This window comes from Oncorhynchus keta, chromosome 29 (assembly GCF_023373465.1).
Source record: "Oncorhynchus keta strain PuntledgeMale-10-30-2019 chromosome 29, Oket_V2, whole genome shotgun sequence".
In the NCBI taxonomy this organism is placed as follows: Eukaryota; Metazoa; Chordata; class Actinopteri; order Salmoniformes; family Salmonidae; genus Oncorhynchus; species Oncorhynchus keta.
In genome coordinates this window covers 1,056,907-1,082,650 of record NC_068449.1, presented here as the reverse complement: position 1 = coordinate 1,082,650, position 25,744 = coordinate 1,056,907, and the positions used below count along the sequence as shown (strand labels likewise).

The 25,744-nt window shown below is 51.9% G+C and overlaps 1 protein-coding gene across 1 annotated transcript in view; it reads left to right on the top strand.

The window, feature by feature from the left end:
• The window catches only part of pcnx1 (pecanex 1), a 118,196-nt gene that overhangs the window by 2,704 nt on the left and 89,748 nt on the right, over positions 1-25,744 (top strand). Inside the window, exons 3-5 of the mRNA XM_052485488.1 lie at positions 5,235-5,340; positions 6,309-6,351; positions 19,165-21,150. Of these exons, the coding sequence (XP_052341448.1) occupies positions 5,235-5,340; positions 6,309-6,351; positions 19,165-21,150 (2,135 nt within the window). The remainder of the gene's footprint in view (positions 1-5,234; positions 5,341-6,308; positions 6,352-19,164; positions 21,151-25,744) is intronic.

Here is a 25,744-nt window from a genome sequence, read left to right as displayed (position 1 = left end):
GTTGATGTTGGTGGGGGTACTTTTTAGATATTGTTACTCTTAACTTTTCACTATCATAAACATACTTTTTTAGATGGCTGAAACAAGGACACACATTGTTTTCAGAAAAGTGTTTTTAATCACTAAATGGCAAGCATACCCCATCTATTATCTTGTAGGGCTGTGGTTTATTGGATACTTGGGCACCTGACCTGACCCTAAAATCAAAGATGAATCATGGATTTAATTTCCTCTAGTGGTGTGAAGTAGGTGTTTGTGGGCCAGGGTCAAAGGTTTATCTGTTGTTGTGGAGACGGGGACTGAGCATGTTTCACATGTATGTTTGCAGTGCAAATCAATTCAGCTAGCAAGCTACCTCTTCACCTCAAGGCCACAAGACCAGTGAGGAAAGAGACTGATTTTGGCAGTCAAACATATTTTTGTTAGTGGAAATAGGCCTAGTTCACATTTTAGAAACAACGAAACCTAATGTGTGAGGTCGCAACTTGTTAACTTACTGCCCAAACCCCTGTAGAGTGAATCATTCTCACATTCCTGAAGGGACCAAAGCAGAGCAGCTTGGAGTGGACTGGGGAGCAGGATGCTAAGAAAAATAAGGGAGAAATGAGAGCCCTCCACCACAGCAGTAGCTGAGTCAGTGTGTTACCCTCCTCCACAGCAGTAGCTGAGTCAGTGTGTTACCCTCCACCACAGCAGTAGCTGAGTCAGTGTGTTACCCTCCACCACAGCAGTAGCTGAGTCAGTGTGTTACCCTCCTCCACAGCAGTAGCTGAGTCAGTGTGTTACCCTCCTCCACAGCAGTAGCTGAGTCAGTGTGTTACCCTCCTCCACAGCAGTAGCTGAGTCAGTGTGTTACCCTCCTCCACAGCAGTAGCTGAGTCAGTGTGTTACCCTCCTCCACAGCAGTAGCTGAGTCAGTGTGTTACCCTCCTCCACAGCAGTAGCTGAGTCAGTGTGTTACCCTCCTCCACAGCAGTAGCTGAGTCAGTGTGTTACCCTCCTCCACAGCAGTAGCTGAGTCAGTGTGTTACCCTCCTCCACAGCAGTAGCTGAGTCAGTGTGTTACCCTCCTCCACAGCAGTAGCTGAGTCAGTGTGTCACCCTCCTCCACAGCAGTAGCTGAGTCAGTGTGTTACCCTCCTCCACAGCAGTAGCTGAGTCGGTGTGTCACCCTCCTCCACAGCAGTAGCTGAGTCGGTGTGTTACCCTCCTCCACAGCAGTAGCTGAGTCGGTGTGTTACCCTCCTCCACAGCAGTAGCTGAGTCGGTGTGTTACCCTCCTCCACAGCAGTAGCTGAGTCGGTGTGTTACCCTCCTCCACAGCAGTAGCTGAGTCGGTGTGTTACCCTCTTCCACAGCAGTAGCTGAGTCTGTTACCCTCCTCCACAGCAGTAGCCTGCTATTTGCTAAAATAGTCAGAGCTTCAAGTGTCCCAACTGCCAGCTTTGGCGCCTGGAACTGATCATTTGAATCTACAGTATGCATAAGCTATTACTGTCATGGGCAGTGATTGGGGACATTGCCCTGTGTAGGGTGCTGTCTTTCAGATGGGATGTTAAACGGGTGTCCTGACTCTCTGAGGTCATTCAAGATCCCATGGCACTTATCATAAGAGTAGGGGTGTTAACCCCGGTGTCCTGGCTAAATTCCCAATCTGTCCCTCAACCCATCATGGCCATCCCAACTTCCAATTGGCTCGTTCATCCCCACCCCCCTACCCTCTCCCCTGTAACTATTTCCCAGGTCGTTGCTGTAAATGAGAACGTGTTCTCAAACCGAAGTTTCTTTGTCACGTGCGCCGAATACAACAGGTACTACTTACTTACTGACAGTGAAATGCTGACTTACAGGTTCTAACCAATAGTGCAAAAAAATATATTAGGTGAACAATAGGTAGGTAAAGAAATAAAACAACAGTAAAAAGACAGGCCATATACAGTAGAGAGGCTATATACAGTAGAGGGGCCGTATACAGTAGAGGGGCCGTATACAGTAGAGGGGCCGTATACAGTAGAGGGGCCGTATACAGTAGAGGGGCTAGATACAAGCACCGGAAGACCAGGATCCAGTTTCAGAGGGAGGTGTTTAGTCCCAGGGTCCTTAGCTTAGTGATGAGCTTTGACGGCACTGTGGTGTTGAACACTGCAGTGGAGTGGGTCTAGGGTTGCAAATTGGAGTGGGTCTAGGGTTGCTGGGATGATGGTGCTGATGTGAGCCATGACCAGCCTTTCAAAGCACTTCATGGCTACAGACGTGAGTGCTACAGGTCTGTAGTCTTGTAGGCAGGTTGCCTTTGTGTTCTTGTGCACCGGGACTATGGTGGTCTGCTTGAAACATGTTGGTATTACAGACTCAATCAGGGACATGATGAAAATGTCAGTGAAGACACCTGCCAGTTGAGAGCGTGATCACTCAGTCGCCCGGAACAGCTGATGCTCTCATTCATGTCTCAGGGTTGCTTGTCTCGAAGCGATTATAGAAGTGATTTATCTCGTCTGGATGGCTCGTGTCACTGGGCAGCTCGCGGCTGTGCTTCCCTTTGTAGTCTGTAATAGTTTGCAAGCCCTGTCACAGCCGACGAGCGTCGGACCGGTGTAGAACGATTCGATCTTAGCCCTGTATTGACGCTTCGTCTGTTTGATGGTTCGTCGGAGGGCATAGCGGGATTTCTTATATGCTTTCGGGTTAGAGTCCTGCTCCTTGAAAGCAGCAGCTCTACCCTTCAGCTCGGTGTGAATGTTGCCTGTAATCCATGGCTTCTGGTTGGGGTATGTACGTACAGTCACTATGGGGGACGACGTCCTCGATGCACTTATTGATAAAGCCAGTGACTGATGTGCTGCACTCCTCAATGCCCAGAACATATTCCAGTCTGTTCTAGCAAAACAGTCCTGTAGTTTAGCATCTGCTTCATCTGACCACTTTTTTTTATAGACCGAGTCACTGGTTCTTCCTGCTTTCATTTTTGCTTGTAAGTGGAAATCAGGAGGATAGAGTCGTGGTCGGATTTACCAAATGGAGGGAGAGCTTTGTACAGTCAACTTACATGGTTAAATTAGGGTTTTAAAAAAAATCAAGAAATACAGTATGTCAGTCATTTTTACAGAAAGCTTCCAATTACAGTTAATAACAGTATTTTTCAGCTTTATACCCACAATGCAGTGCAATCGGCAGTATTAATGCTGTAGTGTTGTACATGTACTGTTTTTTTACTGTGCATTCTGCAGTGTTTTTCTGTTAAAATTACAGTCTTAGTGTAGGCAGGTTTCAGTGCGTCAATCACCACTTTGCGATGAGCTGGAGGCCGTATGCATTTAAAAACTAAAAAAACGTGTTCTTAATTGTTTGAAACCTGAACGTTTTACTTCATATTATTTGTGGAGGTCCTACCTTGCTTCAAAGTAGCAAAACTATTTTACGAAGACTTGCATATGCAATAGAAACCCAGTAGCCTATTTCTCTCATGTTCATTAGGTTTTCAAGTGATTTATCTCGTCTGGATGGCTCGTGTCACTGGGCAGCTCGCGGCTGTGCTTCCCTTTGTAATCTGTAATGGTTCGCAAGCCCTGCCACAGCCGATGAGCGTCGGAGCCGATGTAGTACGATTTCATCTAAGTCCTGTATTGACGCTTTGCCTGTTTGATGGTTCGTCGGAGGGCATAGCAGGATTTCTTATAAGCTTCCGGGTTAGAGTCCCGCACCTTGACAGCAGCAGCTCTACCCTTTAGCACAGTGTGAATGTTTCCTGTAATCCAGTAGCCTATTTCTCTCATGTTCATTTGGTTTTCAAAACAACTTTCTTTCTTTGTCCAGTAGCCAAACTTCAATCCAAGTCATATTAGCAACCCGTGGTAGTTGTTGCATCTTTCGATCTCCCTCCTTTCCTGTTCACGTGGAAACCTCTCGCATGTGCGGTGCTCTTTCGGACACCGTGTTTTACCACTACTGCTTCTAAATAGAACTTAATAATAGTTTTTAAACATTCTGCTCTGTTGCGTTTAGCCTCGTGTTTAGCCTCGTGTTTAGCCTCGTGTTTAGCCTCGTTTGCTTTTTAACATGTTCTTTTGTTGGTGTAGGCTAGGCGTGCCGGTTGCGGTTGGATGAATTGGGGATTTATCTTCCTACAACTTTTAGAGTTGGTTTGGAATAGGCTATTTCTTTACTAAGGGGGGGATAGTGGCTTTTAGAGTTGGTTTGGAATAGGCTATTTCTTTACTAAGGGGGGATAGTGGCTTTTAGAGTTGGTTTGGAATAGGCTATTTCTTTACTAAGGGGGGGATAGTGGCTTTTAGAGTTGGTTTGGAATAGGCTATTTCTTTACTAAGGGGGGATAGTGGCTTGACACTCTTTCTGGACAAGCTGACCAGTAGAATAGGTCAACGTTTCTACTAGGGGGGGATAGTAGGTTGACACAGGCTAGTGATGTTGCTGTGTTACTCGTCTTTTTGGCTGAGGGAAAGTAAGTGGTCATCGTTTCTACTAGGGGGGGATAGTAGGTTGACACAGGCTGGTGATGTTGCTGTTGTTACTCGTCTTGTTGGCCGAGGGAAAGTAAGTGGTCATCGTTTCTACTAGGGGGGGATAGTAGGTTGACACAGGCTAGTGATGTTGCTGTTGTTACTCGTCTTGTTGGCTGAGGGAAAGTAAGTGGTCATCGTTTCTACTAAGGGGGGGGATAGTAGGTTGACACAGGCTAGTGATGTTGCTGTTGTTACTCGTCTTGTTGGCTGAGGGAAAGTAAGTGGTCATCGTTTCTACTAAGGGGGGATAGTAGGTTGACACAGGCTAGTGATGTTGCTGTTGTTACTCGTCTTGTTGGCTGAGGAAAAGTAAGTGGTCATCGTTTCTACTAAGGGGGGGATAGTAGGTTGACACAGGCTAGTGATGTTGCTGTTGTTACTCGTCTTGTTGGCTGAGGGGAAAGTAAGTGTTGTACACTTATGCTTAACATCCTCAAAGTGCACATCAGAATTCGGTAAGAAGGACCTCTCTCTGTTGCATCCTGGAGATGTTCATGTCCTGTTAAGATGAATGACCATCTCGTTCTGAGCAGCCTAACCAGGTTACACACCCAATGCATATGAGTCAGGTCAATGTGTCAAATATACGGTTAGTTAAAATGCTTCTGGTCAAATGTCCATTACCACGTTTTCCTAATGGGAGAGTGTGTGTGTGTGTGTGTGTGTGTGTGTGTGTGTGTGTGTGTGTGTGTGTGTGTGTGTGTGTGCGCGCAGGGACCCTGGTGGGGGTCTAGAGATGGCAGACTTCATTCGAGACGAGACTCCACCAGTAGACTGCAGCTCCAGAAACTCTTATACAGGGATGGACTCCAGTCACCAGGTGAGACAGAATGTTGGGATGGACTCCGGTCACCAGGTGAGACAGAATGTTGGGATGGACTCCGGTCACCAGGTGAGACAGAATGTTGGGATGGACTCCGGTCACCAGGTGAGACAGAATGTTGGGATGGACTCCGGTCACCAGGTGAGACAGAATGTTGGGATGGACTCCGGTCACCAGGTGAGACAGAATGTTGGGATGGACTCCGGTCACCAGGTGAGACAGAATGTTGGGATGGACTCCGGTCACCAGGTGAGACAGAATGTTGGGATGGACTCCGGTCACCAGGTGAGACAGAATGTTGGGATGGACTCCGGTCACCAGGTGAGACAGAATGTTGGGATGGACTCCGGTCACCAGGTGAGACAGAATGTTGGGATGGACTCCGGTCACCAGGTGAGACAGAATGTTGGGATGGACTCCGGTCACCAGGTGAGACAGAATGTTGGGATGGACTCCGGTCACCAGGTGAGACAGAATGTTGGGATGGACTCCGGTCACCAGGTGAGACAGAATGTTGGGATGGACTCCGGTCACCAGGTGAGACAGAATGTTGGGATGGACTCCGGTCACCAGGTGAGACAGAATGTTGGGATGGACTCCGGTCACCAGGTGAGACAGAATGTTGGGATGGACTCCGGTCACCAGGTGAGACAGAATGTTGGGATGGACTCTGGTCACCAGGTGAGACAAACTAATGCTTCTCTCTCCTGTGTAATTTGTATTTTGGGGGGATTGATTTGATACTGGAAGCAGTAGTCTGCTCTAGCCGAAGACATCACGTGTATTAAAAATGACAGAGGATAAAATATACTACATATGCCACAGGGTTATTTCCATCGTGGTCCTCTAAGATGTTCTATTCTTCAACATTTTAAGTTTTGACGTCCTGAGAAGGTCACTGATCTAGGAAGGTATTGTTTTATGTCTCTTATGTCTTGATAAGTAGCTCTCCTCCCACCTTTCAGATTGCGTCCGCCAACGGCCATGGAGGAACCACGACAGCCAAAGGTAACAGCCACCGCCGCTCTCATTCCTCAGCCTTCGTCACCTGATTGGGTCCAACGACTGTGAGGCGACAGTTTGTTGTGCAATGTATTTACCTGATATTCTGAGAAGAGCCGTTCGAAAGACGTCTAAACTATTCTCGGCCTTCTCCCTCAACTTCAGCGGGGTGAAAGACGAGAGTTGTAGTTGTATGGCGTTGTCCTCTGTAGTTGTATGGCGTTGTCCCTCCCCCAGTTGTATGGTGTTGTCCTCTGTAGTTGTATGGCGTTGTCCCTCCCCCAGTTGTATGGCGTTGTCCCTCCCCCAGTTGTATGGCGTTGTCCCTCCCCTAGTTGTATGGTGTTGTCCTCTGTAGTTGTATGGCGTTGTCCCTCCCCCAGTTGTATGGCGTTGTCCCTCCCCTAGTTGTATGGTGTTGTCCTCTGTAGTTGTATGGCGTTGTCCCTCCCCTAGTTGTATGGTGTTGTCCTCTGTAGTTGTATGGCGTTGTCCCTCCCCCAGTTGTATGGCGTTGTCCCTCCCCCAGTTGTATGGCGTTGTCCCTCCCCCAGTTGTATGGCGTTGTCCCTCCCCCAGTTGTATGGTGTTGTCCTCTGTAGTTGTATGGCGTTGTCCCTCCCTAGTTGTATGGTGTTGTCCTCTGTAGTTGTATGGCGTTGTCCCTCCCCCAGTTGTATGGCGTTGTCCCTCCCCCAGTTGTATGGCGTTGTCCCTCCCCTAGTTGTATGGCGTTGTCCCTCCCCTAGTTGTATGGCGTTGTCCTCTGTAGTTGTATGGCGTTGTCCTCTGTAGTTGTATGGCGTTGTCCCTCCCCTAGTTGTATGGTGTTGTCCTCTGTAGTTGTATGGCGTTGTCCCTCCCCCAGTTGTATGGCGTTGTCCCTCCCCCAGTTGTATGGCGTTGTCCCTCCCCCAGTTGTATGGCGTTGTCCCTCCCCCAGTTGTATGGCGTTGTCCCTCCCCCAGTTGTATGGCGTTGTCCCTCCCCCAGTTGTATGGCGTTGTCCCTCCCCCAGTTGTATGGCGTTGTCCCTCCCCCAGTTGTATGGCGTTGTCCCTCCCCCAGTTGTATGGCGTTGTCCCTCCCCCAGTTGTATGGCGTTGTCCCTCCCCCAGTTGTATGGCGTTGTCCCTCCCCCAGTTGTATGGCGTTGTCCCTCCCCCAGTTGTATGGCGTTGTCCCTCCCCCAGTTGTATGGCGTTGTCCCTCCCCCAGTTGTATGGCGTTGTCCCTCCCCCAGTTGTATGGCGTTGTCCCTCCCCCAGTTGTATGGCGTTGTCCCTCCCCCAGTTGTATGGCGTTGTCCCTCCCCCAGTTGTATGGCGTTGTCCCTCCCCCAGTTGTATGGCGTTGTCCCTCCCCCAGTTGTATGGCGTTGTCCCTCCCCCAGTTGTATGGCGTTGTCCCTCCCCCAGTTGTATGGCGTTGTCCCTCCCCCAGTTGTATGGCGTTGTCCCTCCCCAGTTGTATGGCGTTGTCCCTCCCCCAGTTGTATGGCGTTGTCCCTCCCCAGTTGTATGGCGTTGTCCCTCCCCCAGTTGTATGGCGTTGTCCCTCCCCCAGTTGTATGGCGTTGTCCCTCCCCCAGTTGTATGGCGTTGTCCCTCCCCCAGTTGTATGGCGTTGTCCCTCCCCCAGTTGTATGGCGTTGTCCCTCCCCCAGTTGTATGGCGTTGTCCCTCCCCCAGTTGTATGGCGTTGTCCCTCCCCCAGTTGTATGGCGTTGTCCCTCCCCCAGTTGTATGGCGTTGTCCCTCCCCCAGTTGTATGGCGTTGTCCCCCCCCAGTTGTATGGCGTTGTCCCTCCCCCAGTTGTATGGCGTTGTCCCTCCCCCAGTTGTATGGCGTTGTCCCTCCCCCAGTTGTATGGCGTTGTCCCTCCCCCAGTTGTATGGCGTTGTCCCTCCCCCAGTTGTATGGCGTTGTCCCTCCCCAGTTGTATGGCGTTGTCCCTCCCCCAGTTGTATGGCGTTGTCCCTCCCCCAGTTGTATGGCGTTGTCCCTCCCCCAGTTGTATGGCGTTGTCCCTCCCCCAGTTGTATGGCGTTGTCCCTCCCCCAGTTGTATGGCGTTGTCCCTCCCCCAGTTGTATGGCGTTGTCCCTCCCCCAGTTGTATGGCGTTGTCCCTCCCCCAGTTGTATGGCGTTGTCCCTCCCCCAGTTGTATGGCGTTGTCCCTCCCCCAGTTGTATGGCGTTGTCCCTCCCCCAGTTGTATGGCGTCGTCCCTCCCCCAGTTGTATGGCGTCGTCCCTCCCCCAGTTGTATGGCGTCGTCCCTCCCCCAGTTGTATGGCGTCGTCCCTCCCCCAGTTGTATGGCGTCGTCCCTCCCCCAGTTGTATGGCGTCGTCCCTCCCCAGTTGTATGGCGTCGTCCCTCCCCCAGTTGTATGGCGTCGTCCCTCCCCCAGTTGTATGGCGTCGTCCCTCCCCAGTTGTATGGCGTCGTCCCTCCCCCAGTTGTATGGCGTCGTCCCTCCCCCAGTTGTATGGCGTCGTCCCTCCCCCAGTTGTATGGCGTCGTCCCTCCCCCAGTTGTATGGCGTCGTCCCTCCCCCAGTTGTATGGCGTCGTCCCTCCCCAGTTGTATGGCGTCGTCCCTCCCCCAGTTGTATGGCGTCGTCCCTCCCCAGTTGTATGGCGTCGTCCCTCCCCCAGTTGTATGGCGTCGTCCCTCCCCCAGTTGTATGGCGTCGTCCCTCCCCCAGTTGTATGGCGTCGTCCCTCCCCAGTTGTATGGCGTCGTCCCTCCCCCAGTTGTATGGCGTCGTCCCTCCCCAGTTGTATGGCGTCGTCCCTCCCCCAGTTGTATGGCGTCGTCCCTCCCCCAGTTGTATGGCGTCGTCCCTCCCCCAGTTGTATGGCGTCGTCCCTCCCCCAGTTGTATGGCGTCGTCCCTCCCCCAGTTGTATGGCGTCGTCCCTCCCCCAGTTGTATGGCGCCGTCCCTCCCCCAGTTGTATGGCGCCGTCCCTCCCCCAGTTGTATGGCGCCGTCCCTCCCCAGTTGTATGGCGCCGTCCCTCCCCAGTTGTATGGCGCCGTCCCTCCCCAGTTGTATGGCGTCGTCCCTCCCCCAGTTGTATGGCGTCGTCCCTCCCCCAGTTGTATGGCGTCGTCCCTCCCCCAGTTGTATGGCGTCGTCCCTCCCCCAGTTGTATGGCGTCGTCCCTCCCCCAGTTGTATGGCGTCGTCCCTCCCCCAGTTGTATGGCGTCGTCCCTCCCCCAGTTGTATGGCGTCGTCCCTCCCCCAGTTGTATGGCGTCGTCCTCCCCAGTTGTATGGCGTCGTCCTCCCCAGTTGTATGGCGTCGTCCTCCGTCGTCCCTCCGTAGTTGTATGGCGTCGTCCTCCGTAGTTGTATGGCGTTGTCCCTCCCCTAGTTGTATGGCGTTGTCCCTCCCCCAGTTGTATGGCGTTGTCCTCTGGCGTATGGCGTCCCTCCCCAGTTGTATGGCGTCGTCCCTCCCCAGTTGTATGGCGTCGTCCTCCCCAGTTGTATGGCGTCGTCCTCCCCAGTTGTATGGCGTCGTCCTCCGTAGTTGTATGGCGTCGTCCTCCGTAGTTGTATGGCGTCGTCCTCCGTAGTTGTATGGCGTCGTCCTCCGTAGTTGTATGGCGTTGTCCCTCCCCTAGTTGTATGGCGTTGTCCTCTATAGTTGTATGGCGTTGTCCTCTGTAGTTGTATGGCGTTGTCCCTCCCCTAGTTGTATGGCGTTGTCCTCTATAGTTGTATGGCGTTGTCCTCTGTAGTTGTATGGCGTTGTCCCTCCCCAGTTGTATGGCGGTGTCCTCCCCAGTTGTATGGCGTTGTCCTCCCCAGTTGTATGGCGTTGTCCCTCCCCAGTTGTATGGCGTTGTCCCTCCCCTAGTTGTATGGCGTTGTCCCTCCCCTAGTTGTATGGCGTTGTCCCTCCCCTAGTTGTATGGCGTTGTCCTCTGTAGTTGTATGGCGTTGTCCTCTGTAGTTGTATGGCGTTGTCCTCTGTAGTTGTATGGCGTTGTCCTCTGTAGTTGTATGGCGTTGTCCTCTGTAGTTGTATGGCGTTGTCCTCTGTAGTTGTATGGCGTTGTCCTCTGTAGTTGTATGGCGTTGTCCCTCCCCTAGTTGTATGGCGTTGTCCCTCCCCTAGTCGTGTGTGGCTTCGGCCCTCCCTAGTCGTGTGTGGCTTCGGCCCTCCCTAGTCGTGTGTGGCTTCGGCCCTCCCCTAGTCGTGTGTGGCTTCGGCCCTCCCCTAGTCGTGTATGGCTTCGGCCCTCCCCTAGTCGTGTGTGGCTTCGGCCCTCCCCTAGTCGTGTGTGGCTTCGGCCCTCCCCTAGTCGTGTGTGGCTTCGGCCCTCCCCTAGTCGTGTATGGCTTCGGCCCTCCCCTAGTCGTGTATGGCTTCGGCCCTCCCCTAGTCGTGTATGGCTTCGGCCCTCCCCTAGTCGTGTGTGGCTTCGGCCCTCCCCTAGTCGTGTGTGGCTTCGGCCCTCCCCTAGTCGTGTATGGCTTCGGCCCTCCCCTAGTCGTGTATGGCTTCGGCCCTCCCCTAGTCGTGTGTGGCTTCGGCCCTCCCCTAGTCGTGTGTGGCTTCGGCCCTCCCTAGCCGTGTATGGCTTCGGCCCTCCCCTAGCCGTGTATGGCTTCGGCCCTCCCCTAGCCGTGTGGCTTCGTCCCCTAGTCGTGTATGGCTTCGGCCCTCCCCTAGTCGTGTGGCTTCGTCCCTCCCCTAGTCGTGTATGGCTTCGGCCCTCCCCTAGTCGTGTATGGCTTCGGCCCTCCCTAGCCGTGTATGGCTTCGGCCCTCCCCTAGCCGTGTATGGCTTCGGCCCTCCCCTAGTTGTATGGCGTTGTCCTCTGTAGTTGTATGGCGTTGTCCCTCCCCTAGTTGTATGGCGTTGTCCTCTATAGTTGTATGGCGTTGTCCTCTGTAGTTGTATGGCGTTGTCCCTCCCCTAGTTGTATGGCGTTGTCCTCCCCAGTTGTATGGCGTTGTCCTCCCCAGTTGTATGGCGTTGTCCTCCCCAGTTGTATGGCGTTGTCCCTCCCCCAGTTGTATGGCGTTGTCCCTCCCCCAGTTGTATGGCGTTGTCCCTCCCCCAGTTGTATGGCGTTGTCCCTCCCCTAGTTGTATGGCGTTGTCCCTCCCCTAGTTGTATGGCGTTGTCCTCTGTAGTTGTATGGCGTTGTCCTCTGTAGTTGTATGGCGTTGTCCTCTGTAGTTGTATGGCGTTGTCCTCTGTAGTTGTATGGCGTTGTCCCTCCCCTAGTTGTATGGCGTTGTCCCTCCCCTAGTTGTATGGCGTTGTCCTCTGTAGTTGTATGGCGTTGTCCTCTGTAGTTGTATGGCGTTGTCCCTCCCCTAGTTGTATGGCGTTGTCCCTCCCCTAGTTGTATGGCGTTGTCCCTCCCCTAGTTGTATGGCGTTGTCCCTCCCCTAGTTGTATGGCGTTGTCCCTCCCCTAGTTGTATGGCGTTGTCCTCTGTAGTTGTATGGCGTTGTCCCTCCCCTAGTTGTATGGCGTTGTCCTCTGTAGTTGTATGGCGTTGTCCCTCCCCTAGTTGTATGGCGTTGTCCTCTGTAGTTGTATGGCGTTGTCCTCTGTAGTTGTATGGCGTTGTCCCTCCCCTAGTTGTATGGCGTTGTCCCTCCCCTAGTTGTATGGCGTTGTCCTCTGTAGTTGTATGGCGTTGTCCTCTGTAGTTGTATGGCGTTGTCCTCTGTAGTTGTATGGCGTTGTCCTCTGTAGTTGTATGGCGTTGTCCCTCCCTTAGTTGTATGGCGTTGTCCCTCCCCTAGTTGTATGGCGTTGTCCTCTGTAGTTGTATGGCTTCGGCCCTCCCCTAGTCGTGTATGGCTTCGTCCCTCCCCTAGCCGTGTATGGCTTCGGCCCTCCCCTAGCCGTGTATGGCTTCGGCCCTCCCCTAGCCGTGTATGGCTTCGGCCCTCCCCTAGTCGTGTATGGCTTCGGCCCTCCCCTAGTCGTGTATGGCTTCGGCCCTCCCCTAGCCGTGTATGGCTTCGGCCCTCCCCTAGCCGTGTATGGCTTCGGCCCTCCCCTAGCCGTGTATGGCTTCGGCCCTCCCCTAGCCGTGTATGGCTTCGGCCCTCCCCTAGTCGTGTATGGCTTCGGCCCTCCCCTAGTCGTGTATGGCTTCGGCCCTCCCTAGTCGTGTATGGCTTCGGCCCTCCCCTAGTCGTGTATGGCTTCGGCCCTCCCTAGCCGTGTATGGCTTCGGCCCTCCCCTAGTCGTGTATGGCTTCGGCCCTCCCTAGTCGTGTGTGGCTTCGGCCCTCCCTAGTCGTGTGTGGCTTCGGCCCTCCCTAGTCGTGTATGGCTTCGGCCCTCCCCTAGTCGTGTATGGCTTCGGCCCTCCCTAGTCGTGTGTGGCTTCGGCCCTCCCCTAGTCGTGTGTGGCTTCGGCCCTCCCCTAGTCGTGTGTGGCTTCGGCCCTCCCCTAGTCGTGTGTGGCTTCGGCCCTCCCCTAGTCGTGTGTGGCTTCGGCCCTCCCCTAGTCGTGTGTGGCTTCGGCCCTCCCCTAGTCGTGTGTGGCTTCGGCCCTCCCCTAGTCGTGTATGGCTTCGGCCCTCCCCTAGTCGTGTGTGGCTTCGGCCCTCCCTAGTCGTGTGTGGCTTCGGCCCTCCCCTAGTCGTGTATGGCTTCGGCCCTCCCCTAGTCGTGTATGGCTTCGGCCCTCCCCTAGTCGTGTATGGCTTCGGCCCTCCCCTAGTCGTGTGTGGCTTCGGCCCTCCCCTAGTCGTGTATGGCTTCGGCCCTCCCTAGTCGTGTATGGCTTCGGCCCTCCCCTAGTCGTGTATGGCTTCGGCCCTCCCCTAGTCGTGTATGGCTTCGGCCCTCCCCTAGTCGTGTATGGCTTCGGCCCTCCCCTAGTCGTGTATGGCTTCGGCCCTCCCCTAGTCGTGTATGGCTTCGGCCCTCCCCTAGCCGTGTATGGCTTCGGCCCTCCCCTAGCCGTGTATGGCTTCGGCCCTCCCTAGTTGTATGGCGTTGTCCTCTGTAGTTGTATGGCGTTGTCCCTCCCCTAGTTGTATGGCGTTGTCCTCTGTAGTTGTATGGCGTTGTCCTCTGTAGTTGTATGGCGTTGTCCCTCCCCAGTTGTATGGCGTCGTCCTCCCCAGTTGTATGGCGTCGTCCTCCCCAGTTGTATGGCGTTGTCCCTCCCCCAGTTGTATGGCGTTGTCCCTCCCCCAGTTGTATGGCGTTGTCCCTCCCCCAGTTGTATGTTGTATGGCGTTGTCCTCTGTACTTGTATGGCGTTGTCCTCTGTACTTGTATGGCGTTGTCCTCTGTAGTTGTATGGCGTTGTCCTCTGTAGTTGTATGGCGTTGTCCCTCCCGTAGTTGTATGGCGTTGTCCCTCCCGTAGTTGTATGGCGTTGTCCTCTGTAGTTGTATGGCGTTGTCCTCTGTAGTTGTATGGCGTTGTCCCTCCCGTAGTTGTATGGCGTTGTCCCTCCCGTAGTTGTATGGCGTTGTCCCTCCCCTAGTTGTATGGCGTTGTCCCTCCCCTAGTTGTATGGCGTTGTCCCTCCCTAGTTGTATGGCGTTGTCCTCTGTAGTTGTATGGCGTTGTCCATCCCCTAGTTGTATGGCGTTGTCCTCTGTAGTTGTATGGCGTTGTTGTATGGCGTTGTCCTCTGTAGTTGTATGGCGTTGTCCTCTGTAGTTGTATGGCGTTGTCCCTCCCCTAGTTGTATGGCGTTGTCCCTCCCCTAGTTGTATGGCGTTGTCCCTCCCCTAGTTGTATGGCGTTGTCCTCTGTAGTTGTATGGCGTTGTCCTCTGTAGTTGTATGGCGTTGTCCGTCCTCTGTAGTTGTATGGCGTTGTCCGTCCTCTGTAGTTGTATGGCGTTGTCCGTCCTCTGTAGTTGTATGGCGTTGTCCCTCCCCTAGTTGTATGGGGTTGTCCTCTGTAGTTGTATGGCTTCGGCCCTCCCTAGTTGTATGGCTTCGTCCCTCCCCTAGTTGTATGGCTTCGGCCCTCCCCTAGCCGTGTATGGCTTCGGCCCTCCCCTAGCCGTGTATGGCTTCGGCCCTCCCCTAGTCGTGTGTGGCTTCGGCCCTCCCTAGTCGTGTATGGCTTCGGCCCTCCCCTAGTCGTGTATGGCTTCGGCCCTCCCTAGTCGTGTATGGCTTCGTCCCTCCCCTAGCCGTGTATGGCTTCGGCCCTCCCCTAGTCGTGTATGGCTTCGGCCCTCCCTAGCCGTGTGTGGCTTCGGCCCTCCCCTAGTCGTGTATGGCTTCGGCCCTCCCTAGTCGTGTATGGCTTCGGCCTCCCCTAGTCGTGTATGGCTTCGGCCCTCCCCTAGTCGTGTATGGCTTCGGCCCTCCCTAGCCGTGTATGGCTTCGGCCCTCCCCTAGTCGTGTATGGCTTCGGCCCTCCCCTAGTCGTGTGTGGCTTCGGCCCTCCCTAGTCGTGTGTGGCTTCGGCCCTCCCTAGTCGTGTATGGCTTCGGCCCTCCCCTAGTCGTGTATGGCTTCGGCCCTCCCCTAGTCGTGTGTGGCTTCGGCCCTCCCCTAGTCGTGTATGGCTTCGGCCCTCCCCTAGTCGTGTATGGCTTCGGCCCTCCCCTAGTCGTGTATGGCTTCGGCCCTCCCCTAGTCGTGTGTGGCTTCGGCCCTCCCCTAGTCGTGTATGGCTTCGGCCCTCCCCTAGTCGTGTATGGCTTCGGCCCTCCCCTAGTCGTGTATGGCTTCGGCCCTCCCCTAGTCGTGTATGGCTTCGGCCCTCCCCTAGTCGTGTATGGCTTCGGCCCTCCCCTAGTCGTGTATGGCTTCGGCCCTCCCCTAGTCGTGTATGGCTTCGGCCCTCCCCTAGTCGTGTGTGGCTTCGGCCCTCCCCTAGTTGTATGGCTTCGGCCCTCCCCTAGTCGTGTGTGGCTTCGGCCCTCCCCTAGTCGTGTATGGCTTCGGCCCTCCCTAGTTGTATGGCTTCGTCCCTTCCCTAGTCGTGTGTGGCTTCGGCCCTCCCCTAGTCGTGTGTGGCTTCGGCCCTCCCCTAGTCGTGTATGGCTTCGGCCCTCCCCTAGCCGTGTGTGGCTTCGTCCCTCCCCTAGTTGTATGGCTTCGGCCCTCCCCTAGCCGTGTGTGGCTTGTCAGCCAGCCAGCTAATCAGTCACTGGAATGGTCTGTTGAAAGACAGAGGGCTTTCTAGACAAATGAACCCTCTTTAGTTGCAGTCCAGGTCCATTGGGTGGAGTGTCGGAGTGAGGCGACTCTGGGTCCATTGTGTGTCAGCCAGAGCGACTGCATTGTTTGAATTATTCAACATGTTCGCTCAACACCAAATGGCCCCCTTATAAAGTGAACTACATGCAGGGCTCAATGTGAAAAGCAGTGCACTCTAAAGGGAATAGTGTTCCATTTGATACAGCCCAGGGGGCTGAGCGGTTTATTCTCCCTCCCCCTGAGGACCAACCTCTGCTTACTGTCCATTACAGAGTCTGACTTAGGTTGGGAGTCAAACCCATGTAAACACTGTCCATTACAGAGTCTGACTTAGGTTGGGATTCAAACCCAAGTAAACACTGTCCATTACAGAGTCTGACTTAGGTTGGGATTCAAACCCATGTAAACACTGTCCATTACAGAGTCTGACTTAGGTTGGGATTCAAACCCATGTAAACACTGTCCATTACAGAGTCTGACTTAGGTTGGGATTCAAACCCAAGTAAACACTGTCCATTACAGAGTCTGACTTAGGTTGGGATTCAAACCCAAGTAAACAGAGTCTGACTTAGGTTGGGAGTCAAACCCATGTAAACACTGTCCATTACAGAGTCTGACTTAGGTTGGGATTCAAACCCACGTAAACAGAGTCTGACTTAGGTTGGGATTCAAACCCACGTAAACAGAGTCTGACTTAGGTTGGGATTCAAACCCAAGTAAACACTGTCCATTACAGAGTCTGACTTAGGTTGGGATTCAAATCCAAGCAAATAAACAACATCTAACATAACACTGCTGTCCACTTTGTGCAATTTTTAATCCGTGTTGAACTGAATCTTTGCCTTACTCAGGGCAACCACTGACTGAAAATCCTCTGGTCTCTTGGAGAAAGAGCTCTTGTGAAATCATGTTATCATATTTGTTGTGTTAATGTTTTCTTGGACTCGTGTTTTGGACTGTTTTTGTTTTCCTCAGGAGAGAGACTTTCCTCAAGACTTGAAAACATACCCCCTCTGTTTAAACAAGGTTACCTTGTTAACACGTGGCAGTATATTTAATCTTCACAGACTGCCTTACAGACTGCCTTACACAGACTACTGTACTAAGATGGGCCAATAGAGTTAGATAGAGATGCTCTTTAAACAGACCTTTACCACTACAGTTCAATTGTCTTTTTGGCTCTCAAGCTGTGTCTTCACATAGGACGAACAGGGAGTCAGGTAGCCTAGCTGTTAGTGTTGTACCAGTAACTGAAAGGTTGCTGATTCGAATCCCCAAGCCGAGAAAGTGAAACACCTGTGCCCTTGAGCAAGGCACTCAACCCTTATTTGCTCCAGGGGTGCGTACTATTTTGTCTGAACCCTATAACACAACAGATTCCACTGCACCTCTCCTCTCTCCATCCTCTCTTCGTCCCCATCTCCATCCTCTCTTCATCCCCATCTCCATCCTCTCTTCGTCCCCCATCTCCATCCTCTCTTCGTCCCCCCTCTCCATCCTCTCTTCGTCCCCCATCTCCATCCTCTCTTCGTCCCCCATCTCCATCCTCTCTTCGTCCCCCATCTCCATCCTCTCTTCGTCCCCCATCTCCATCCTCTCTTCGTCCCCCATCTCCATCCTCTCTTCGTCCCCCATCTCCATCCTCTCTTCGTCCCCCATCTCCATCCTCTCTTCGTCCCCCATCTCCATCCTCTCTTCGTCCCCCATCTCCATCCTCTCTTCGTCCCCCATCTCCATCCTCTCTTCGTCCCCCATCTCCATCCTCTCTTCGTCCCCATCTCCATCCTCTCTTCGTCCCCCATCTCCATCCTCTCTTCGTCCCCCATCTCCATCCTCTCTTCGTCCCCCATCTCCATCCTCTCTTCGTCCTCCATCCTCTCTTCGTCCCCCATCTCCATGCTCTCTCCATGCTCTCTCCGTCCTCTCTCTCCGTCCTCTCTCTCCGTCCTCTCTCTCCGTCCTCTCTCCGTCCTCTCTCTCCGTCCTCTCTCCCCCCATCTCCTCTCTCTCTCTCGCCGTCTCCTCTCTCTCTCTCCGTCTCCTCTCTCTCTCTCCGTCTCCTCTCTCTCTCTCCGTCTCCTCTCTCTCTCTCCGTCTCCTCTCTCTCTCTCCGTCTCCTCTCTCTCTCTCCGTCTCCTCTCTCTCTCTCCGTCTCCTCTCTCTCTCGCCGTCTCCTCTCTCTCTCGCCGTCTCTCTCTCTCTCGCCGTCTCCTCTCTCTCTCTCTCGCCGCCGTCTCCTCTCTCTCTCTCTCTCGCCGTCTCCTCTCTCTCTCTCCGTCTCCTCTCTCTCTCTCTCTCCTCTCCTCTCTCTCTCTCTCGCCGTCTCCTCTCTCTCTCTCGCCGTCTCCTCTCTCTCTCTCGCCGTCTCCTCTCTCTCTCTCTCGCCGTCTCCTCTCTCTCTCTCGCCGTCTCCTCTCTCTCTCTCGCCGTCTCTCTCTCTCTCTCGCCGTCTCCTCTCTCTCTCTCGCCGTCTCCTCTCTCTCTCTCTCGCCGTCTCCTCTCTCTCTCTCTCGCCGTCTCCTCTCTCTCTCTCCGTCTCCTCTCTCTCTCTCGCCGTCTCCTCTCTCTCTCTCCCTCTCTCTCTCAATCTCTCTCCGTCTCCTCTCAATCTCTCTCCGTCTCTCTCTCAATCTCTCTCCGTCTCCTCTCTCTCCTGTCTCCTCTCTCTCCGTCTCCTCTCTCTCTCGTCTCCTCTCTCTCTCTCTCGTCTTCTCCGTCTCCTCTCTCTCTCTTCTCTCTCTCTCCGTCTCCTCTCTCTCTCCGTCTCTCTCTCTCCTCTCTCTCTCTCCGTCTCCTCTCTCTCTCTCCTCTCTCTCTCTCCGTCTCTCTCTCTCTCTCCGTCTCTCTCTCTCTCTTTCTCTCTCTCTCCGTCTCCTCTCTCTCTCTCTCTCTCTCTCTCTCCGTCTCCTCTCTCTCTCTCTCCGTCTCCTCTCTCTCTCTCTCCTCTCCTCTCTCTCTCTCTCCTCTCTCCGTCTCCTCTCTCTCTCTCTCCGTCTCCTCTCTCTCTCTCTCCGTCTCTCTCTCTCTCTCTCTCTCTCTCTCCGTCTCCTCTCTCTCTCTCCGTCTCCTCTCTCTGTCTCCTCTCTCTCTCTCTCTCTCCGTCTCCTCTCTCTCTCTCCGTCTCCTCTCTCTGTCTCCGTCTCTCTCTCTCTCTCTCCGTCTCCTCTCTCTCCGTCTCCTCTCTCTCCGTCTCCTCTCTCTCTCTCCGTCTCCTCTCTCTCTCCCCGTCTCCTCTCTCTCTCCCCGTCTCCTCTCTCTCTCCCCGTCTCCTCTCTCTCCGTCTCCTCTCTCTCTCTCTGAAGCCTCTTAAATAAGTTGTTACAGGTCTGTGAGAGCCAGAAATCTTGCTTGTTTGTAGGTGACCAAATACTTATTTTCCACCATAATTTGCAGAGAAATTCATTAAAAATCCTACAATGTGATTTTCTGGATTTTTTTTCTTCTCATTTTGTCTGTCATAGTTGAAGTGTACCTATGATGAAAATTACAGTCCCCTCCCATCTTTTTAAGTGGGAGAACTTGCACAATTGGTGGCTGACTAAATACTTGTTTTGCCCCACTGTAGAACAGACCTGAGAACAGACCTTCACTAATTGATCACATAGAAGAGAACTTCACTAATTGATCTCCTTTCCTCCCCTCCAGACATGATGTCTGACCCAAAGATTTACTGCCTTGTCTCCAGCCACTCCTTCGCCTCCATGCAGCCCTCCACCTCCCTTGGCCCCTCCGAGCTCTCCTGCGACCCTGCAAACCATTGTGGCTCCGCCTCCCATCCCTTCAGCCAATCCATGTCCTCTTGCGACACAGAGGGGTCGGCCCACACGCCCGGGTTACACTCCCAGTCCTTCAGGAAGGAGCCTCGTACCCGGGGTCTACCCCGCACCTCCAGCTCTGCTGGATCAGCCTTCCCCGACCCCTCCCTGCCCTCAGCTGACTTCAGCCTCTACCCCCCTCCTTGGAGAGGTGGCCTGGACCCGGTGTGTGAGCTGGAAGCTGCCAGACCCCGCCGGCCAGGGGCTGAAGCTGGAGGACAGGGGAATACGGAGGGGGCTGCGGCTGAAAGGCTCTGCCAGCAGCATCCGGACCAGGCCTCTACCTCTGGCTGCTCTACAGCCTGCTACAGACACCAGCAGGAATCCTGCAGACTAGGGCTGGCAGGGGAGGGGGGGTCAGGTTTGTACCAAGCCTCGACCTCTGGCTGCTCTACAGCCTGCTACAGACACCAGCAAGAATCCTGCAGACTAGGGCTGGCAGGGGAGGGCGGGTCATGTTTGTACCAGGCCGACCAGGGTGGTGGTGGTGGTGGTGGGGGGAAGGTCAGTGCAGACAGCCTCCGCAGCCTGAGCACACGTAGCAGCGGCTCCACAGAGAGTTACTGCAGCGGGACTGACAGAGACACCAACAGCACCGTCAGCAGCTTCCACAGCGAGCAGACCAGCTCCACGCACGTGGAGAGTTTACTGTCCCTGTCAGGGGATGAGCAGCGCGGGACAGGGAGGGAGAGGGGAGGTGGGGAGGCTGCTGCTACTGGGCCTGGGTCCACCTCAACGGGGGAGGGCAGGACTTCTACTCTGGGGTCCAGCCTTGGTTCTAGCATCTCAAGAGGACTGAACAGCCTGCCTTCCAGGGAGGCTAATAAGAACCCTCATGCCAATGAGCTAACAGCCAAACAGCCCTCCTCCTCCGCCACATCCCCCTCTATCACCAACCCCCCAGCCTCGGGCCAGGACCCTCCAGCAGGCCCCTCCTACAGTAGTAGCATGAGGACCAGTGCTGACGGCTCGGCCTGCACAGTCAGCAGGGAACGGGACCGGGGGAGAGGAGAGAAAGAGGACGTGTCAGGAGAGAAAGAGGACGTGAAATCCGCCAACCTCGTCCAACGAACTTCTTCCTCCTTGGGAGCCGGGCGCAACAGCGGGCGCCGCCGGACCGGTAAGAAACGGGCGAGCAGCTTCGATGCCAGCCGTCACCGGGACTACGTGTCTTTGCGCGGCATGGCCAAGCCGCGCAGTGCGGTATTCGCTGCCGGGGGTGGAGAGGAGGAGTGGAGCGAAGCCAGTGATCTTAGCTGTGCCTCAAGCCTTCAGTCCACCCAATCACATCACTTCAGCACGGACTCCTCCTCCTCCACCACTTCCCACTCCTGCCACTCCCCCGAGGGACGCTACCGTGCCCTGAAAGTCAAGCACAGCCACTCCCACTCCCACAGCCACTCCCACACAGCCGCCACCACAGCCTCCACCTCCTCCTCTTCACAGAAAGCCCAGGCTGAATATGAGACTGGAGGAGGGAGGGCCGGGGGAAGAGGCAAGCGTCGCACCTCTGGTCGGACACCCAGCACGGGCAGCGCCAAAACCCACGCCCGGGTGCTGAGCCTGGACAGCGGCACGGCGGCGTCCGCCTGCCTTAACGACCCCCACCGCCTGGGGGCCCCCGCCGCCGGGCTCCGACCCCTCACCACCTCCAAATCTGACCTGGAAGCCAAAGAGGGGGAGGTCCTGGACGCTGCGTCCCTATTGGGCAGGGCCTCACAGCTGGAGTCAGTAACCAGGTCCAGGAATAGTCTACCCAGCCAGACAGCCTTCTCTTCAGAGCCCCTGGACGCTCCCACCGTCGGCCCTTCACGAGGTGGGTATCCAGGGTTATAGTTTAGTGGGTATCCAGGGTTATAGTTTAGGGGGTTATAGTTTAGTGGGTATCTAGGGTTATAGTTTAGTGGGTATCTAGGGTTATAGTTTAGTGGGTATCTAGGGTTATAGTTTAGTGGGTCTCCAGGGTTATAGTTTAGTGGGTTATAGTTTAGTGGGTTATAGTTTAGTGGGTTATAGTTTAGGGGTCTCCAGGGTTATAGTTTAGTGGGTTATAGTTTAGTGGGTCTCCAGGGTTATAGTTTAGTGGGTCTCCGGGGTTATAGTTTAGTGGGTTATAGTTTAGTGGGTTATAGTTTAGTGGGTTATAGTTTAGTGGGTTATAGTTTAGTGGGTTATAGTTTAGTGGGTTATAGTTTAGTGGGTTATAGTTTAGTGGGTTATAGTTTAGGGGTCTCCAGGGTTATAGTTTAGTGGGTTATAGTTTAGTGGGTCTCCAGGGTTATAGTTTAGTGGGTCTCCGGGGTTATAGTTTAGTGGGTTATAGTTTAGTGGGTTATAGTTTAGGGGTATCCAGGGTTATAGTTTAGTGGGTTATAGTTTAGTGGGTCTCCAGGGTTATAGTTTAGTGGGTCTCCGGGGTTATAGTTTAGTGGGTTATAGTTTAGTGGGTTATAGTTTAGTGGGTTATAGTTTAGTGGGTTATAGTTTAGGGGTATCCAGGGTTATAGTTTAGTGGGTTTCTAGGGTTATAGTTTAGTGGGTATCCAGGGTTATAGTTTAGTGGGTTATAGTTTAGTGGGTTATAGTTTAGTGGGTTATAGTTTAGTGGGTTATAGTTTAGTGGGTTATAGTTTAGGGGTATCCAGGGTTATAGTTTAGTGGGTTTCTAGGGTTATAGTTTAGTGGGTATCCAGGGTTATAGTTTAGTGGGTTATAGTTTAGTGGGTTATAGTTTAGTGGGTTATAGTTTAGTGGGTTATAGTTTAGTGGGTTATAGTTTAGTGGGTTATAGTTTAGGGGTTATAGTTTAGTGGGTTATAGTTTAGTGGGTTATAGTTTAGGGGTATCCAGGGTTATAGTTTAGTGGGTTTCTAGGGTTATAGTTTAGTGGGTATCCAGGGTTATAGTTTAGTGGGTTATAGTTTAGTGGGTTATAGTTTAGTGGGTATCCAGGGTTATAGTTTAGTGGGTTATAGTTTAGTGGGTTATAGTTTAGTGGGTTATAGTTTAGTGGGTTATAGTTTAGTGGGTTATAGTTTAGTGGGTTATAGTTTAGTGGGTTATAGTTTAGTGGGTTATAGTTTAGGGGGTATCCAGGGTTATAGTTTAGTGGGTTATAGTTTAGTGGGTTATAGTTTAGTGGGTTATAGTTTAGTGGGTTATAGTTTAGTGGGTTATAGTTTAGTGGGTTATAGTTTAGTGGGTATCCAGGGTTATAGTTTAGTGGGTTATAGTTTAGTGGGTATCCAGGGTTATAGTTTAGTGGGTTATAGTTTAGGGGTTATAGTTTAGGGGTTATAGTTTAGTGGGTCTCCAGGGTTATAGTTTAGGGGTTATAGTTTAGGGGTTATAGTTTAGTGGGTCTCCAGGGTTATAGTTTAGGGGTTATAGTTTAGGGGTTATAGTTTAGTGGGTCTCCAGGGTTATAGTTTAGTGGGTTATAGTTTAGTGGGTTATAGTTTAGTGGGTATCCAGGGTTATAGTTTAGTGGGTATCCAGGGTTATAGTTTAGTGGGTTATAGTTTAGTGGGTTATAGTTTAGTGGGTCTCCAGGGTTATAGTTTAGTGGGTTATAGTTTAGTGGGTTATAGTTTAGTGGGTATCCAGGGTTATAGTTTAGTGGGTATCTAGGGTTATAGTTTAGTGGGTTATAGTTTAGTGGGTTATAGTTTAGTGGGTTATAGTTTAGTGGGTTATAGTTTAGTGGGTTATAGTTTAGTGGGTATCCAGGGTTATAGTTTAGGGGTATCCGGGGTTATAGTTTAGTGGGTTATAGTTTAGGGGTTATAGTTTAGTGGGTATCCAGGGTTATAGTTTAGTGGGTTATAGTTTAGTGGGTATCCAGGGTTATAGTTTAGTGGGTTATAGTTTAGTGGGTTATAGTTTAGTGGGTTATAGTTTAGTGGGTTATAGTTTAGTGGGTTATAGTTTAGTGGGTATCCAGGGTTATAGTTTAGGGGTATCCGGGGTTATAGTTTAGTGGGTTATAGTTTAGGGGTTTCTAGGGTTATAGTTTAGTGGGTCTCCGGGTTATAGTTTAGTGGGTTATAGTTTAGTGGGTTATAGTTTAGTGGGTTATAGTTTAGTGGGTTATAGTTTAGTGGGTTATAGTTTAGTGGGTTATAGTTTAGGGGTTATAGTTTAGTGGGTTATAGTTTAGTGGGTATCCAGGGTTATAGTTTAGTGGGTATCCAGGGTTATAGTTTAGTGGGTATCCGGGGTTATAGTTTAGTGGGTATCCGGGGTTATAGTTTAGTGGGTATCCAGGGTTATAGTTTAGTGGGTATCCGGGGTTATAGTTTAGTGGGTATCCGGGGTTATAGTTTAGTGGGTATCCGGGGTTATAGTTTAGTGGGTTATAGTTTAGTGGGTATCCAGGGTTATAGTTTAGTGGGTATCCAGGGTTATAGTTTAGTGGGTTATAGTTTAGTGGGTATCCAGGGTTATAGTTTAGTGGGTCTCCAGGGTTATAGTTTAGTGGGTTATAGTTTAGTGGGTTATAGTTTAGTGGGTATCCAGGGTTATAGTTTAGTGGGTATCTAGGGTTATAGTTTAGTGGGTTATAGTTTAGTGGGTATCCAGGGTTATAGTTTAGTGGGTTATAGTTTAGTGGGTATCTAGGGTTATAGTTTAGTGGGTATCTAGGGTTATAGTTTAGTGGGTTATAGTTTAGTGGGTATCCAGGGTTATAGTTTAGTGGGTATCCGGGGTTATAGTTTAGTGGGTTTCTAGGGTTATAGTTTAGTGGGTTATAGTTTAGGGGTTTCTAGGGTTATAGTTTAGGGGGTTTCTAGGGTTATAGTTTAGTGGGTATCCGGGGTTATAGTTTAGTGGGTATCCAGGGTTATAGTTTAGTGGGTATCCAGGGTTATAGTTTAGTGGGTTATAGTTTAGTGGGTTATAGTTTAGTGGGTATCCAGGGTTATAGTTTAGTGGGTTATAGTTTAGTGGGTTTCTAGGGTTATAGTTTAGTGGGTATCCAGGGTTATAGTTTAGTGGGTATCCGGGTTATAGTTTAGTGGGTATCCAGGGTTATAGTTTAGTGGGTTATAGTTTAGTGGGTATCCGGGGTTATAGTTTAGTGGGTATCCAGGGTTATAGTTTAGTGGGTCTCCGGGGTTATAGTTTAGTGGGTATCCAGGGTTATAGTTTAGTGGGTTATAGTTTAGTGGGTATCCGGGGTTATAGTTTAGTGGGTATCCAGGGTTATAGTTTAGTGGGTATCCAGGGTTATAGTTTAGTGGGTATCCGGGGTTATAGTTTAGTGGGTTATAGTTTAGTGGTATCTAGGGTTATAGTTTAGTGGGTCTCCGGGGTTATAGTTTAGTGGGTATCCAGGGTTATAGTTTAGTGGGTTATAGTTTAGTGGGTATCCGGGGTTATAGTTTAGTGGGTATCCAGGGTTATAGTTTAGTGGGTATCCGGGGTTATAGTTTAGGGGGTTATAGTTTAGTGGGTATCCAGGGTTATAGTTTAGGGGTATCCGGGGTTATAGTTTAGTGGGTTATAGTTTAGGGGTTTCTAGGGTTATAGTTTAGGGGTTTCTAGGGTTATAGTTTAGGGGTTTCTAGGGTTATAGTTTAGTGGGTATCCGGGGTTATAGTTTAGTGGGTATCCGGGGTTATAGTTTAGGGGTTATAGTTCAGTGGGTTTCTAGGGTTATAGTTTAGGGGTTATAGTTTAGTGGGTATCCAGGGTTATAGTTTAGTGGGTATCCAGGGTTATAGTTTAGTGGGTATCCGGGGTTATAGTTTAGTGGGTATCCGGGGTTATAGTTTAGTGGGTTATAGTTTAGTGGGTTTCTAGGGTTATAGTTTAGTGGGTTTCTAGGGTTATAGTTTAGTGGGTTTCTAGGGTTATAGTTTTGTGGGTTATAGTTTAGGGGTTTCTAGGGTTATAGTTTAGGAGGTTTCTAGGGTTATAGTTTAGTGGGTCTCCGGGGTTATAGTTTAGTGGGTCTCCGGGGTTATAGTTTAGTGGGGCTCCGGGGTTATAGTTTAGTGGGTCTCCGGGGTTATAGTTTAGTGGGTCTCCGGGGTTATAGTTTAGTGGGTCTCCGGGGTTATAGTTTAGTGGGTTATAGTTTAGTGGGTATCCGGGGTTATAGTTTAGTGGGTATCCGGGGTTATGGTTTAGTGGGTTATAGTTTAGTGGGTATCCAGAGTTATAGTTTAGTGGGTATCCGGGGTTATAGTTTAGTGGGTATCCAGAGTTATAGTTTAGTGGGTATCCAGGGTTATAGTTTAGTGGGTCTCCGGGGTTATAGTTTAGTGGGTCTCCGGGGTTATAGTTTAGTGGGTCTCCGGGGTTATAGTTTAGTGGGTTTCCGGGGTTATAGTTTAGTGGGTCTCCGGGGTTATAGTTTAGTGGGTATCCGGGGTTATAGTTTAGTGGGTATCCGGGGTTATAGT